General features: G+C 40.0%; 1 protein-coding gene across 4 annotated transcripts in view; it reads right to left on the bottom strand.

Moving 5' to 3' along the window:
- THSD4 (thrombospondin type 1 domain containing 4) overlaps positions 1-17,663 on the bottom strand; it is a 268,563-nt gene that overhangs the window by 7,885 nt on the left and 243,015 nt on the right. For all 4 annotated transcript variants that reach the window (XM_040077771.1, XM_040077769.1, XM_040077770.1 and 1 more), the window contains 6 exons: positions 16,855-17,097; positions 14,430-14,559; positions 12,552-12,756; positions 12,090-12,263; positions 3,100-3,273; positions 829-1,008 (listed from right to left, as the gene is read on the bottom strand). In XM_040077771.1, the coding sequence (XP_039933705.1) occupies positions 829-1,008; positions 3,100-3,273; positions 12,090-12,263; positions 12,552-12,756; positions 14,430-14,559; positions 16,855-17,097 (1,106 nt within the window). The remainder of the gene's footprint in view (positions 1-828; positions 1,009-3,099; positions 3,274-12,089; positions 12,264-12,551; positions 12,757-14,429; positions 14,560-16,854; positions 17,098-17,663) is intronic.

Raw genomic sequence — 17,663 nt, 5'->3', positions numbered from 1 at the left:
TACTGTAATTATTCCACATCCAGCCATAAGGACTTCAGCTCTGCAGAGATCTCAAGCACTTAGAGTGGAACCAACTTCACACAAACCATTCTGAGCTGCATCCACGTTGCAGAGCTGCCACTGGCAATCTGACCTACGGCTCAACAAAGGGTCCACGTTGCTGCATTTAATAGGATGTCACCTTCTTTTAAGATGAAAATGGACTTCCTGATTTTCATTTAGTACTAAAACGTTGAGGGTTTTTATTTGGTAAAAAAACAATAAACGACATCAGATATAGGAAATTATATAAAGATAGATGAAACTGAAGCATTTTGTGGCACAATGGTGAATGTAGCCAGTTCACTTCCAGGGGAAACTGAAGATACATGAAGTTGTACAAAACATTTTCTCTCAGTGAAGTTCTCAATATTACAGTGCAGAGTTTACAGTAAAATATTATGGTAAAACTTACTCTAAAAAATGAATACATCCCTCATTCCTTATTAAATGCTCCTTAATTTTAATGAAACTAGAGATCTGAAGGGAACTTCTAAGTGCACCACACTGTCTCACTGTAAGGGCCAAACTAACCTTATAAACAGAAGATTCTATGAAGAAGACATCAGTGATAAAAAGACAACTGTGCAATGTCTCCTTCTGGGCACGATACTTCCTGAATTTTCTATGTTCCACCAGGCAAAGAGAATGCTTTCTTTTTACTATCATTCCTTTGCAAAATTAAATCACTTTCATGACGGATGGCTGTATGCAAATAGTATTCTCTTTCAATATAAACAGAAAAAAGATGTATCGAAGTACAGATACAGGAAAACATGATAGACTTACTGTGCTCCATTCTGTATGAAACCACTTAGATCCACACGGTTTGAGGTAGCAGGATTGCTGGCTAGGAGGTTTTTCCAAATATGAACATTCATAGGGGTTCAAAACATCAAAATTACCTTCAGTTTTTCTAACACAAATTACTTCTCTCTGCTGAGTTCCACTACCACATTCAGTAGAACACTGTATCAGAGAACAAAAAAGAGTGGGAGAATCTGTTATTCTTCTCATGTCCTTCAACTTCTTTGCAAAGTAGTGTTTCTCCACATCACAAGGTACCATAGACTTAAAACATATGTCTAATTATCTTCATGAAGAAGACATATGACTCTAAGTCTACTTCTGGAAAAATCTCAAAGTGTAGTTTTACCTGTAGCTACAAAAAGAAACTGGTATTTATTTTTCTAATCAAAAGAGAAGCATAACTCACTTTCTCCATAAACAGTGTTACTGTTTCTTGCTGAAGCAGGATTGTATGTGCTGCACTGAACTTTGGAGGGTTATAAGGTTAGGGCACAGTTTAGAAGCTTTACAAAGCCTCACATTCTGTGCTGGTTTTAGAAAATGCCTTGATCTGCCAGGGTGTTATTTTCATGTTTGTAAGTATCTATGTGATGTAGTGTTGGTTCCAGTACTGAAAAGCAAATTTGACTCACTTGAGTTCCTACTGCCCATGTAAAGGTTAAGTACACACACAATACTGTTTCTGGCACTTGTAAAAAGGTTTTTAGAAGATCATTACAGCAACATATTGGTTTCTACACTGCATAAAGGACTATGATTTTCAGAAGGCTTTTTCCAGCGTAAACCAATGAAAGGTTCTTAACGCTGGGGATTTCCTTTATATTTTTGGTAGAATTTACAATTCCTTTTACCAGATTCCCACAAAACTCTTGAGCTGAATGAATAACCTTAAGATAAATACACCCGAATAAATTCTACAGGAAGTACAATAACTGCACATTCTTTAACACAAAACATCTCTTTTTTAATGGTTCCTCCTAAAGGCACCATCTGAACAGCCCACCTTAGCTCTGGCAGAGGAAGGCCAGCCCTCAGTGCTCCCTCCTGCTCTGCTCTAGCCACTGCTCCCGTTTTGCTGTTAAGTGCCAGACAGACCAGACAGGACTCGGCTGGTAGAATTGATGTTGTCAGTCACAGCTTTCAGGTGAGTAAAGACTTTGTACCCTTGTGTGCATCCAACACTCAAATCCATGCAAAGAAAGAAGGTGAGTTAAAAGAACAGTCAGGATGCTCTGACTGAACACCTCTCCAGTGCAGCAAAAATGGGTACAGAGTTCCTATTCACCATCTGGAACAGTCTGAGGAACAAGGCCTGGATTTCATCTGCTATTAGAAATGCAGATAAAGATTTTTAAAATCTTAATTTGATATTATTGTTATACATATCCTTATACACAATAATTATTACTTACACTTGAAGGCATTAGCATAGTAGTAGCCCTGTAACCTCCCCCCTCTGCTGTACCAGTTTATTTTCCAGCTTCTTATCTCCTGGAAGGATTCTGGGAGCTGCAGTGCAGTGACTTAACAGCACAGCTCCATCAAGTAGTCCCAAAGGCTCTCCAAGCTATGCCAGAGCCTACACAAAGGGACAGAAATGCCTGGGCATGAGTTAACAGCTTCTGAAATGCCTTTGTGCCTGACAGCAGAAGTGTTCATTTGGAACAAGAAGGGCTGCTAGATGTGGATGAAGGGAAGAATTTACTTTGAGGAAAGAGCATCAGTACAGAGGCCACTAACCAAAATTTCTTCTTTTGCCTATTGTAATGACTTTCAGTACAACAATACCAAAGCTAACTTTCAGATTTAGCCATTGCTTTTTGCCTTTATCTTTTGGAAATTTCATATACATACATACGTATAGGTATGTATCTCCCTGCATTTATGCATGATCACAAAGGCTCTACTCTAAGAATTGCAAATCCTTTGCTTTAGTGTTTACACGAACGTGCTGAGCAGCATTCCGTCACCATTCATTTCATAAATGCACTGGGTCAGTAGGTGAAAAGTAAAAAATGAAGATAGAGAGGAGGAGAAGAAGAACAGAATCTTTTTTTTTTCATCAAAGTAAAAAAACCCAGCAGATGCTGAAAAGTATTGAATATCGACTCAGTAAAAAATACCAAAATACTCTAGAGAGATGAAGAAATACCTTAAGGCACACATCTTCATTGCATCAAAATACAAGTGTGAAAGTAAAATACCAGTAGAAAAGCAGCAGACAGGTTAGATTTGGTTTGCTTGGCTTACCTGTGTCCAGCCCCCAGCAAACCACTCCACTTTGCCAGCGCAGGGGCCATTATTACAGGGAGTTGTTTCCGAGGGTCTGTTGTTGCCACAGCCCTCCAGAGGCAAGCTGCTGACGTGGTTGGTCATGCACACCACGGAGCGCGTGCGGATCCCGTCCCCGCACTCTGCCGAGCACTGCGAGCAAGAGACACAACGCGGTCACCTGGGAGCCCCCCAGACTGCACCAGGAAATGACAAGTGACAGCCACGGAAGTTAACACATTTAAACAAAGTCAATTATTTTTACTTGTAATTCAGCTCTAGAAAATTGTCTGACAGTTTCATACTTCTGAAAGCACTACAAGTAGTACCTATCTTTACAGTCAAAAACAAAAGGATTATCTAAGAGAGAAATGTTTGGTTTATAGCTTTTTGTTGCCTCTTTTACTTTTCCTTTCTCCTTCCTGTCTGTAAATTCTTCCAGTTTTCATTTTATTCATCTTTTTTCACACTAATTAGTAGCTCTGAGAATGGGTAATTTCAATAAAAGGCTTTTCAGACAGCAGTCCTATTTCAGCCTTTGTTTTGCTCTCTGAGTTTCTCCTCCAAGCATTCAAGCTGTCAGCCAGGTGCATCTTACACTGGCTGAAAGGACAGGGGTAGGAACACTCTGAGGGCTGTGGCACTGGGAATAAAGTGACTGCACAGCATGTCCTGGAACTTTTCTAGATAAACAGACAGAGTCTGACAGCACAGTAAAGTAGAAAAATATAAATTTTTTTTACAGGTAATTTCAAAAGATTCAGGTAAATCCTCAGTAAATAACTGTAACTACCACAAGTTACTGCCCAGCCTGTTTCAAATATAAGTTTTAAATTGGTTTTAGATGAGGTGGCCATAGACGCTTATGTCCATTCAATGTTGCTTTTTAATGATATGACTTTCCAGTAACTTGTGTTCACCATTCTCAAAGTTATACTGTTAAATTCTGAAAGCTCTTACTAAATAGTGACATGCAGATTTTTATGTCACCTATTCAGGGACAGTATGCGTGCCATTCACAGATCACAGCATAAATTCCATTTATGCCCTTAGGGTCTGCTATTTCATCTACTGAACCAGGAAAGTCTCTGGTATTTCACTGTCCTACATGCCAAGGAAATAAAGTCTCGTGTTTGACTGTTCCTTTGTTGCTTAATTATTTCTAGATCTTCCCTTTTGTTTTGTGTTAAAATGCATTTGGCATTCCGTGTCTAGACCATTAACCTAAAAGAAAAACCTATGTGCAGCTCACTGAAAGACATGTATACAATGGAATTTAAACTAAGCAATTATATTACACATGCAAAGAAACCCACAAATAAAAACGTAATATATGAGAGAAAAAGATGTATTTGATTGCTATTTCAGATTTTATTTTAAACATACAATGTAATTAGGAGAAACTGTGTATTGCTTCCACAATGGGCACCACATTCCTTGTGGATGAATAGAAATCTGCAATAGAACATTTTTAACACAAAGTTGACCATTAACTTGATTTAGCTGCCACTGGTAACAGCATCAGGGTTCACTTCCAACAGTTAACTGCAGACCAGCAGATGCCATGACAACACCTCTATTAACAACAAGACCAACTAATGCAGACACTCATCTTCTCCAGGGAGACCAGCGACTGAAAATGCGCTTGGTTGCAAAGCGCTCTTTACTCACTTACACAGAGGAACACTGGTTACTTGTGTGAAACATGTAGTCATGTTACACTTATTTCACAGATACAGAATAGAAAACCACTTTTCCTATCAGCAAGTTGATTTCTTTCACAAGACGTTCAAACAGAATAGCGAAGCTTTACTGAAATGGAATACTAGAAAACTAAAGAAGTGATTCAACCCTTTAGAAGCAAATTTTCTAACAAAGTACAATTTTTGAAAAACTAGAAATTCAGGTTTCTTCCTCCATCTGCAAGATCAAGTAATTAAGCATCTCTCAAATGATGCCTAGAAGTAACATAATGAAGCTTTTCTGTTGGTGATGCACAAAAAAATTTTCCACCTTCAGGCAGGTATGTAAAGTAGATTTACTCCTCAGCAAACCAATTTCATGGCTAAGGAGGCCTTTTCAAGCTAAAGCGGCAAAATTTTGAAAATGCAAGAATAATGTAAACTGTGCTAGTGGTGATCGTTTTCCTGTTCATCTAAACTACAGCTAAAGTACACCCATTTCAGCCTGGCCACTCCCAGGTGAGCTGAGCCCCACACCGTGGCTCCCACTCAAACCTGCTGTGCGGAAATCCATTCTGTGGCTGTTCCCATTCCAAGTGTGTTCAATTCAGAGAGAACTTATGCATGTACTCTGCAAATGCTTTTCTTATTGCTAACTAATTTTCATTTGACAATCTAGTTTGCTTTTCTGCTTTGCAAACCAGAACTGGGAACAAATTTAGTCTGTAAAGTCATGCAGAAAATCTCCCTAGTCTTATGTTTAAAATGATTATGTTATGAACTAGGCTTGCATATCAAATAACAGAGGAAATACCAAATGGGAAGGTATAGGGTTGTTCCACTTTCTGCTGCAAGATTTTACTACAGATTAACTACCCTCTAAGGATTTACAAAGCAAACTTAAACCTGAATGTTTTGCATTATGTATTTGTTTTTTCATGTTTTTATCTCCTTTTCAGCAAAAATCCTCTCTGTGAAAATCATGGATTTTTAAAGTCCAAGGCAGGGAGTAGGGAGCTGGATAATGAATGCTCTCCCCTTGGTTTTCACAATTGATACACCCATTACTTTCAATTTGGTGCCATTGATTTGTTGCATTAATACATAGTAACTGCTATAACCTAACATTGTGAAACATGAGGAACTTTCACAAGCTGCAACTTTATTCTGGTCCTATTATTAAAGATATTTTGTTTCACAGTCTTGTTTTAATTGGCAAAAAAATTCCTCAGAAACCTCCGTCTGTGTTTTAAGGAGTCTGCCATTTTTCCTCTTCCTGAGGGCCTTCCCTCTTGAGTTCAATTTCAGAAGCTTTCCATACCCATTAAAAACTAAAAATAAAACCCCTCATTCAGGGCTCTGATAGTTGTCGGAAAACAACTGAGCAGCAGTCCAGGAAAATAAGGCAAGTTCCTGCAAACTTGGAAAACTCTAAGTGGAAGCCTGAATTTTTGTCACAGCTATGAGACAAGGGTAGAGCAAAAGAAAATCCCTTTTGGCAGTGCCAGCTCCCCTTCACTAACGTGCCAGCCTGACTCATTACCCTCAAATGAGGCAGCAGGAATTCTCCTGGGCCTCCAGACAGCTTTCACACAGGTCTCAATATCACCGCCAGCCTTAATTAAACTTTTAAATAACAAACAATTGAGTTTGAGTAAAACACCCCCATTTGTGCAGGATTTCTGTCTACCACACTTTTAACCTTCATCACCTTAATTATTTCCCATAAGATAGCAAAGACTTTTATCAGTCATCCTGATGTTACTGGAAAAAAAAAAATCTATGTTTCAAATATATTTATAAAATTCCTTAGCATTATTTGACCTACTCTGAGAAAATCCATTTCAGAAGGGGTTTTAGACAGATTATGTAACACTTGTTTTTCCAATAATACGCTCAGAACTGTATTTCAGAAGATCACTTCTGCCAGAGCTCCAAGACTGGGGCAGATTTTAAAAGAACATAAACCCACTGAGAGCTGCCTTGATTTCTCAAAGAAGAAAAAAAAAGTTAAAAAGAGAGTGTAGAAAGAAGTATCTTTTTGCACTGTCAAAACATTTTCCGACACCTAGATTTAAATGGTTTCCCTTTAGAGCACACCGATGCATGCAGCAGGTGCTGGATCAGCCAGCAGTTCCACGGAACCCTTCCAAGGTCACAACGGCGACGCTCTCCAGTAATCACCAGCAGGGCAGAGACCCCTGCCCGGAGAGCTGCCAGCCCTGCTCAGGGTGGGCAGGACCCTGACCAGCACACAGCAGCGCCCTGCCCAGCCTCACCCGGCCCCAGGCACCTCCTGCCCATGGCCCAGCTCTCCTTTAACCCGGGCCCTGCTCCATCAGCCCGGGCTTCCTCGGAGAGGAGCCTTTCCCCAGCCACAGCCTGATCCCTCCGCCTGGACTCTGCAGCCCGACCCTGGCCCTGCCTCATCCCCACGGAGCTGCCCCGGGCACTGTGCCTGGCTCTGGGCTCTGAGCTCGAACTGGGAGCTGCCCTGACAAGCTGGAGCCTGCCTGCCCCTCCTGCCACCCTCCTGCAACACGGCCACAGGTAAAGCCAGGCAGCCTTTAGGGGCTGGACTGGAACTAACAAAGCCAGGTCTAGAGAAGGAAACACAAACCACTGCAGACCTTGGCCACCCTTCTATCAAACTCTCCTGGCTGTATGTTTCTTTGCAAATTATGAAGTGAGTTACGTATTTATACATAAAGAACGCAAACTTTTTATTTCCATATGAATCCCACATTAAATCAATGAAAAAGGGTATTTCATCTTGTTTTAATTTTATACTAAAACTAATAAGCCGTGATAATAAAAAATAATGAACTCTTGCACAAGCTTAATGGTGATTTTTCTTTTTTCCCTCAAGATTCAGGGGATTTTAAGTGAAGTATCCAGATTTAAATAAAAAGCAGTGAAAGAAGAATGTAACCTATAATATTCATTGGTGGTTCCACATTTGACTGGTCAACAAACCCTCTTGAACCTTTTAGGAAATGTTTAGAACTGAGAGGAATAATGTATCGATTTTTATGAAGTTGTCCTTTTACTACAGTTCTCTTGCACAAGATTATTATAGAAGCATTACTGTTATTCCTTTTAATGAAGAGTGAAATCCAGAGCATGTGTTTGGTTTGTTTTGATTATGTTCCCTGATGTGCAGCATTTTTTCTTTCTTCCTGAGATTTTATTTTGGCCGCAGAATCTCATTAACATCTAAGAATTGTTTGTATTTTGGCTTCTTTTCTAAGTAGGCTCTAAACATAAAACGAGAAACAAATGAGCAGAGGAGATGGCAACGAGGAATAAACAAAAATGCAGGAGGGGAATGCTCCAGTTAGCTGGAAGGAAACATTGCTAAGTCTCCCATTGCTGTAAATCAGGAGAATGCAGTTTCCCGCCCCTGACCCACAGGAGAAATAAACTTTCCAGCAATTAGAGCTGTCAAAGAATCAGTCATGTGAAATGTTTGCAAGAATCTCATCTGCTCCCATCAATCCCATTTTGTTGCTAAGTTCAGTAAGGTTCACCAGATTTACTCTACTGATTAATGGATGCTGTTTGGTGGAACTCTGCTGCTTTAATGCAATATGACATCTTTAGAGAATTATGAGACAGGAAGCAATCTTTCTACAAATGCACATAAAAATATCACAAAAGTTTGTCTAGACTCTCTATAGGCAAAAGAGGTTAAAGATCATATAAAAGTCAAAGCCACAAAGCTTAAGTTAATTGTCTTATTTATGCTCAAGATAGAGGAATAAATGCAAAGACAGGCACAGACAAAGTATGACCAACCAGCACTTTGCTACTACAGACTTTCAACCTGTAATCTGTTCCACTGAAATGGGCAAAAATTTCTGCTTCTCTCAAGATTGAGCCTGGGGGATATCGATAGATGGAGTCTAGACAAACTTCCCATACCAGGAACAAGAGTATAAGCTTTTCAGAAAAGAAGTGTTTGTTTCCCAGGAATGAATTGCTTTCCCTCCTTTCCTTCCAGAGTGCACATGGTGGCCCACGCTTCATAAGCTTTGCAGGTAGAAGTGTTTGTGCAACATACACTCAATGGACTCTGATAGCTGTTTATCAAAATACCACAAATCAAGAACAGCATTGTCTTAGGAACATGAAGGGGTTTTTAATTACATATATAAAAATTCAGCGTGTGCAGAAACCGACACCAAGGAGGTCAATGCCATGGGGCAAAACAGGTGGCCCATAAAATACATAAATACATTGTGGGAAAACAAGACTTGGCAAGAAGGCAGCCAAGTGTTATTTACAGGGTAAAGCAACATACAGCCCACCCTGGGAAGGAAACACAACTCCTACACACAGATTTGTATGTGCTCTACAGATTTTTAAGTGCATATATGTAATATTGCTGAAGTCACATTTAAGGAAAAATAACTATATAATCAACCAGTTCAGAACCACAGAAACTATTAATGATAATATAGGTAACTAGTGTGATTTCTGCATCAATTAAAACTTTGCATGGTCTCAGTAAAATAAGAGCACACAAACTCTTTATTCCTAAATTAGACCACGTTCTTTTCTTAAAACAGTTTTAAAGAATACCTATTTCAAACTCTGCACAAATACGTACCACAGCTATCAAATCCTGAAATCGAACATTTGCTGCCACTAAAGACAACTGTAATTTTTATGTTGCTGTGCTTTTCTCTTGATGTTCTGCTCATTAACCAAGGCTATATCGTAATGGCCTGTGCATCCCATCAATCCAGACAGTGAAGTGTGACCTCTCCCTTGGTGAAAGAGGAAGTATGTGCCTAACCAATCTCTGCCAGGCTTCTGGAAATCTCCACTGGCTGCATGTGCAACTGTACACATGAAGTGTTTGCAAAGTGGGTTCAGAAAAGGCCTTCTCTTCCAGCTTTAACTAAGTTTGAACTCAACCATTTCAAAGTTCCAAAAGTTATGATAAGTTCTTTTACCTCTTATTTCTAGGCACGTATGAAATGTCAAAATACAATGGGAAAGACTGTTCTGTGGTATTTCCAGCTGGGACTTGAAGTAGGCATGTAATAAATCTCACAAAGAAGGTCTGTTCTTGTGAGATTTCTACCACAGTTTTGCAGACTCAAGAGGTTTGAACAAGCTTTTTTAAAGCATTTGAACTTTTGGCTGCTTATCTGAACCACTTGCGGCTGCCCATCGCTGATCTATGCTTATTGCTGAAGTGCGGCTTGCATTCAAGTACTTTTTAAGGAATTGTTTGGGGAAATGACACATGCAAAGCCTATACATCTGGGAATGACCATTTCTATACCATGACAGAATTCTTCACTTGTCTTTCAACAGAAACACACTCCTCTACAAAGAAAGAGCAGTTTCTGCCCCTGAGATGCAGCCCTGCCACGGCACAGGAAGACAGCTGATGGCCAACAGCCTGACTTTGCAAAGCTGTTCACGGCTGCTGTACCTCAGTGCCTGCGCTGGAATCACTGTCCCTGAGTGTCTCAACATCCCAGTTATGAGGTATGTGTGAATCTTAGGAGATCCTGCATGTTCCACCCCAAATCTGCCTTCTTCCTGAAATAAGCTGTTTCTTACATCCTCTCCGTGAATCAAACTCCAAACCCACTCCTGGCAGAAGTGATGGTGAATAATGCCAACTACAGTAGCAAGCATTTGGAAGAAATTAATCTGTACGCTTATATAAACTGAGAAGGTAACAAAATCCATTCTTTACTCTCAAGCCCTAAAAAGTTTGTGGTAAGAAAAAAACTCCAACATTTTCCACATTACCTGTTTCACTTCTACGTCTCATTTAACATGTATAAATAAGCATAATAACATTCTACAGTTATAACCTTCAGCTCAAAAGCTGCTTTTAATTCTGCAGAGGACTAAATATCAGCATAGAATAATGAAGAGAATGGCACTAGAGTTTTCACTGCAATGTCTGTGCTCTGTGTGGTAGAACTGCACTGGGCAATAGCAGATGGCCCAAATGACGTTTCTGAGGGTAGAATGGATTTAACAGCACTGTACAAAGAACAGACCTATAAGGGGAAAAAAAAAAAAGGCAGAGAAAAAACCCAAACCCACTGCCATTTCCCTACAGCAAAATCTTTGCCCTGTGCGCTAATACCTCTGCTTCTCCTGGTATCATTCTGGCCATACTATGCAAGAGTATACACTGGAAAAAAAAGTCACAACAACATGGATTTAGCAGTTTATATTTTTGTTTTCTTTATAAAACCTACCTGAGTTGTCTAGGGGCTGAAAACTTTGCAGACCTTGTAGTAAGAGTCTGATCAGCTTTTTTAAAGTCCTATGACATAGCAAGTACATGCCCTACTTGTGAAGTTCCTGCTCCATCTCAACATCTAAACCATGTGGAAGATCTCCTGAGCATCCAACTCCTGCCCAGCCTGTGAGCCTGACATTCCTGGCTTTCAGAAGTACTATCACAAAGTGATCTAAACAATGAAATCACGAGTTTATGAACGTAATCTTACAGCTTCACTGATAAATTATGTTATTTGTCTGTCTAGGCAAAGGGAGAGGCAACCGGTATTTTACAGACTGAAGGCTGTATTGCCTACAGATGAAATTGATATGCAAACATCCACAAGAGGGACCAAAATACCAGGCTTTTCTTAGCCCATGTTTGCAAGCCTCTTAATGAAAGCATATAAACATCACCACTGAACAACAACTCGGAGCCCAATCATGAAACAAGTTAAATCATCACTGGTTTTACTGCTTTCCTGCAGAGAATCTGACTCATTGGAATAAAATTAACCCAAACATGCACATTCACAAAATACAACAGCCCGAATCAAGCCTGCCTGAGTTTATGAAGTTTTTCCCGTCTTTTCACACCTACGAGATAATTGGTTTATGGATTGAACTTAAACCCAGACATCAGGCCTAAAATCTGAATCCCTTAAAAAAACAGTGGGGAAACTTTTAACGGTTTGAATCTTGAGACTCAGCACTAAGCTAGGAAGAATAATAAATCTTAGCACACTCAATATTTTGGAAAGTTCAAACTCAGAGCCAATTCTAAGTCTGGACATTTGGCCATGTACCCACAGGCATGCCCCTTCTGTGCATTCTTGTATCGTAACACAAACCCAAGAAGCCCTTGGGATCATTATTTTTTTGTTTGCTTTTTGCCTGTTTAAAAGACCAAGAATAAACATGGAAAATAAGATTACTCCTTTTATGGCTGTACAGATGTGTATTTTTAAAATTCTGATGATCTTGTTTTAGAAGGTTTGGCAGGATAAAGATACTGAGAAGCCTTACCCTGTCACTCCATTCTGTAAGGAACCAGCTCTTGGCACAGGGGCCCATGTCGCAGTTCTCGATGTCATTTGGCCGCAGCTTCATGTTACATTCCTCATCATCAACAATGTCCCCAAGGTTGCTGACACACTTCACATCTCGAGTCCTCTGCCCCACTCCACAAGGCACTGAACACTGTGACAAAAGGGAATTTGCATCAGGCCTCTGTGCAAGGACTGCAGTGGTTTACCAGGGAGCTGGGGCCACACAGTTTGTTCATTCCTGCTAAGACATCTTTTTGGTTATGAAACCAATGGTCATAGTCAAGCAGGGATTTACTGAACTCAGATTTGCTCATTTCCAAGGCTTTTAATATTCCACTTGTTTTAAACAAAACCAAATTGATGTTTGATTTGCGATGCTTGGAAGAAAACTTGTATTCTTACTGAGGTGCTCTGCCCCAAATGAATGGATCCTACTTACTGAGGTCCACTCTGTCCTGATCTGCCACTCGCTGCAGATCTTGAGCTGGCAGGTGCTGGTTGTGTCAGGTTTCTCCAGGTGCTGGCAGCGGTACTGCTGCACTGTCAGCGTGCGGTTGGCGTAGATCTGCCGGCACAGGATCTGCCGGTGCTGCATGCCCAGCCCACAGGTCTTGCTGCACTCAGACCACTCCCCTATATCCCAGCTGAAGAGAAAAAAAAAGGATATCTGTGTCCCACAAAGAATTCTCTAACACTGGTTCTGATGCTGGTCCAGAATCCTCTGAAATCACACTTCAGTCTCTGTGTATGCAACGATCCCTTGGGAGGCACCACCACACACCTTACACATCCTTCCTGCAGAGGCTGGGAATTATGAGCACGGATACAGATTGCACAATCCATGCTCTCAAGACATATTACAAATGTTACTTAAGCCTGTAATAGCTGCTTGGTTTTTAAAAGAATTTGTCTATAATATACATTACTGCTCTAACGACACTTCCCAAAAGTTTAAGATGTGCTGCACAAAATTTTTCTGCAACAAAACCTCTAAAAAAGAACAATGACACAAAAAAATCACGAAATGCATCCAGGCATTCATTCATCAGTAAAACTGAAATAGTAAATGATAAGCAATGAACAAATGTAATTAACTTGAGAGACTGAAAAAATCCCTAGACATATCCTTCTCATTCCAAAATTTCACTGTATTTATTTAGTCACCTTTGTATAGATACGCCATTTTCAATTTTTTCTTTACAAACATGAAGACAGACACACATCTAAAGGAAGTATCTGAACTATTTACATATTTTATTTCAGAACTCTTGTGGACAGCAAGCAAATTCTCTACATTTAAATATTTATATTTTCTTTATACTCTTGATATTATCACGAATGAATACGAGTTGTTAGAATGAAAAGGTCAGGAAAACACTTTTGGTGAGAGAGGCCATCTCCAGGTAAATGACTTCAGAAGTTCCTCAGTATCTAATATGCACTAGGAAACAGCTCATCAGAGACATCTCTGAGCCTGTAAGGGCACTTACACCATTAGAAACTTCCCTGGGATCAGGAGTGACCACTTGCTGCTCAGAAGAGAACTGAAGAGTATAACCACAAGACAGATGGAAAACTGACCTAAAACAAAGTTGCTCTAAAGGCAGCTGGGTTTAACCCTTTTCTCTTCTTGGTATACACCCTGGAGGAACTGTCCTTTTGATTGTATTTTAAATTTTTATTTTTATTTTTAATTTCTGAATGTTTCAAACAAGTTGCTCAGCCAATTGCAATTCACAGTCTCCCAATTGCAAGCGTGATTCAGAAGGAGACCACACCTGAGCTGGTCGTATCAGTGTGCTGCAGACAAGGATCACCACCTCAAAAACCAGCCCCGGAGCCAAAGAACTGCTCAATTCAGGGAGAAGGTGAATGTACAGGGGGGCTGTTGTGAGCACTATGTTCTCTTTAAATAATGAAAGTCTGGCCACTGTAGCACATTGATCTCATGTGGAGTGGCACAACCTGCAGAGCCTCTTCTCTTACACAGGCATGCGCAGAAGCCTCTCACTTGAAGACAGTGAACCCACAGAGACCACACGGAGCGCGTCTGCCTGAACAATCACTCACGTTTTGAGAAACTGCTACACCTACTCATTCCCAGGTTTCCTTCTGTCTACTCTGCAGGCTATTGCCCCCTGTGAAGGGGAAGAAGGCCACCAACAACTGCGGAAAAAACCCCATACATTACAATTTACAACACAAATGCATTGTAGTTAGAAGCTGAAACTATTTTCCTACTTAGAATAGCCTCTTTAATGTGCAAGATCTCAATGATATTGGCTTATTTCACTTGACTTAAATGGCAGTATCTTACAAAGCAGGGCATGGGAAGAGGTTGCAGGCCTCCTCTTCTGGAATGGGTTTGGTGCTGCTGTCACAGTAACCCTCGGGCACCTCCTCGTGAGTGATTCTGTTGACGCAGTGGAAAATTGGGTACTGTGATCCTGAAATTAAACAGACAATTAGGTAAAGAATTGCAAAAGACTCTGCAGCAATAACAGCAGCATCCAACACTGATGCAGAAAGGAAAAGCATAACCTAACAACAGGAAACACGGACAAAGGTTTTATCCAAAATTTCCAAATATAAGTGCTGACAGGATGTGGTGGCACTTTCTGCACCGTCCAAATTCCAGCAGATCTACTTACTCAGTCATCTTAAATGGAAATCTAGGACAAGAGTTGGTGGCAGTTCTCATGGGAACCATTTTCACTTTGTAAAAAAATGGCAATAGTCTTTTTTCTAAGCCAAAGTTTTACAAGTGAGCTTTGAAATCTCACAGGTTTTCATCAAAACTGTTAATTTAGCCTCCCTTCTCCTTAGGTAGCACAAAAATAACTTAATTTTTTTTTTCTTGCAACTTGGAATTTCCCAAGGTTATTTAACATTGGTGGATCATAAAAAAATAATTAAAAACCACCATTGGTATTTCTGCATGAAGAACTAAAGCAGAAGACAATGGAAAACATAGAGGAAAGAAAAAAGCAGGAAGTGTCCTATACTGAATGATGATGCAAAATGAAAACAAAGCTTTAAACAGAACAGATTTTTTTTCCTGATTTTTCCACTCCCTTCTTTGTCAGCCTGTATAACCTAGCTTGGCTTGAGTTGCCTCAGGGCCATCAGAGAGTCACAGGTGTCTCACACCAAGATCGTGAGAAATGCTCATACAGTCTCAACAGTTTCAGGATGTGGCTCTCAAGATCCAGTTTCTTTTGAATTAACAATCAGAACATGCACACATTCTTCCTATAAAGGGAAAAGAGACACTTATTTTTGGCAGTTCTATTGCTACATTTCATGGAGTAAATTGAAGGCTGAAATTAATTTTTTTAATTTTGATTTTTTTTCTTAAGTCCTACAGTTTTGCTACCTTCCTTTTGACTCAGATTTCATTAATACCACAGCCAAGAGTGACCAGATCTCTGCAGAAAGGACAAGAACAAGAACAATGTGCTGATGTTGATAAAGGCCAGGGCATACACAACCAAGATTTCTATGATGGAAAGGAAGAATACATTTACCCTGATGGGTTCCTGCAACTGCACCATAATTTACCTGACTTGGATACAAAAATTCACCTTGATTATGGGAATTTGTTGATACAAACTGATTGCTGCTAGCCAATAATCAGACACAATTATGGATTCTGCCTGTATGACTTGTAGTAAAGCGCAGTGTGCTTAAATGCCAACTAAAATATTTTTCTCCACAAAAGGGCTGACTTAAAGAAGTCTGAATTTTACTGATTGTATTTCAGCTCTAGTACTTTTGCAGTAATTTCTCCAAGGAGAAATATTGTTGTTGTTGTTGTTTGTGTGTGTTTTTGTTTGTTTGCTTTTTTTTTTTTTTTTTTTTTTAATTAACTGAGAAGCAATTTTGATTGCTATCAATATTGCTGGATTTTTCTGGCTCTGTCTGTAGCTACAACATGGACACTCATCTGGCCTTGGATGAAATTTATGAAGCGTCCTCTCAAACGAATTAAGAAGCAAATGTTCTTCATGTACATGAACTGGTGAGTCAGCTGAGCTCCCACACTGATACATGTTTATTATAAACCTCTGCAGTGCTGTGGGTATGGTGGTGGGTGACTATGCATAGTACAAAAGATTTCTTTTTTACCATCACAAAAACTTATTCTTCCAAGTAATTTTTTTGTGTTCTGCATTACTGAATCTGTGATCACTGTGAATGTCTGGCAGCAAAGCTTAATCTTTGCAGTATATAAAAGTGTATGCACCACTGCCCAAAAGCTCACCAGGCCTTTTCCATCCCTTTTCCTTCTCACTTCTTCCCTGTTAAAACCTCAGATTTCTAAAGTCACATCAGTGCTGCTCCAGCAACATCCAATGAGACAAAGGTGCCTGATGAAATGCCTGTGAAACCATCTCGTGAACATAAGAAAACTGTTGACAGAGACACAAAAAGCACGCTGGGTGTATCTGACAAAGCTGGAGAGGCAGAAGGAAATGTAAAGAATGCCAAAGAATGTCGAGGAAAGCAGCTGTGTATCAAGGGTATGGGAGAGAGCAGCTTGCCATAAATGCTGAAATATTCCCTTTCAGGGGCAAATGTCATCTTGCCTTATAATTTCCATGCTTTCTATTTTTAATTTTGCTGTTTCTACTGATTTAAATATAAGCACAGGTAATAGTGGTGAAATGACTTTTGGTTGTAAGAGAACAGAAAACAAACAGCAGGCGTAACAATGTTTATTGCACACACAAAGCACTTACCTTTCCCACAGGTAGTAGTGCACTCAGTTTTTCCAACCTGTTTCCAGTTGTGTTCTCGGTTTTGTCTTGGTGGTTGCACAGCAGGCACCTGGTTTTCTGGCTGATGAGAAGGAAATCTTCCCGGTTGAATAACTGGAAAAGTTCCAGCTCCCTGTCCAGTGAGAACGTCTGTCTCTCTATGCAAATCCTCATCCTCATGACTTGTACTTTCTGCCATTCCTAACTGACCATTCAATGGCTCCCCTGATGAAGGACAATAATAGAAAAGTAAAATGATGAGCCTCTCATGAAAATATTAGTTTATGTTATGATTCTCTAATAATTAGAACTGGAGAATCACTAAACTTGGAAGCAGCTTTAATCTGCTATGTAGAGACTGCCTAATAGTGACCTGCAAAGATTGTGTTTTTTTAAACCAAGATAACCAAGTCTTAGCCAGCAAGTACATTAAAAACTAAAACCTGAAGAATCTCCAAAGACAGTGCAGAGTTAACGCACCCAGTGTCAGGATTTCCCAAAGCATTTTTGTTTTGTTCCACTCTGCATTCTGTGCCTGCCCATGTCACAGCACAGCTGCTCCTCGTTATGAACATACCAAACACTCAGAAATTTGTCAAAGCATGTCACAAACATTAAAACGAGGACCAAATTCACTTGCAAAGTTTCTCCTGTCCTTGAGAACTTCCTAGGAGTGCACACAGCACATAGCCACAGCTCAGGCAGGAGCTGCCCAGACTCTTGTCTGGGAAGAGAACATAGTTCTGTTTGATCCTCTCCAGTTGCAAGAGGAAATGGGAACTGCGGAGTGT

This window comes from Hirundo rustica, chromosome 13, assembly GCF_015227805.2.
Source record: "Hirundo rustica isolate bHirRus1 chromosome 13, bHirRus1.pri.v3, whole genome shotgun sequence".
Classification (NCBI taxonomy): domain Eukaryota; kingdom Metazoa; phylum Chordata; class Aves; order Passeriformes; family Hirundinidae; genus Hirundo; species Hirundo rustica.
This window is presented reverse-complemented; position numbering and strand designations above follow the sequence as displayed.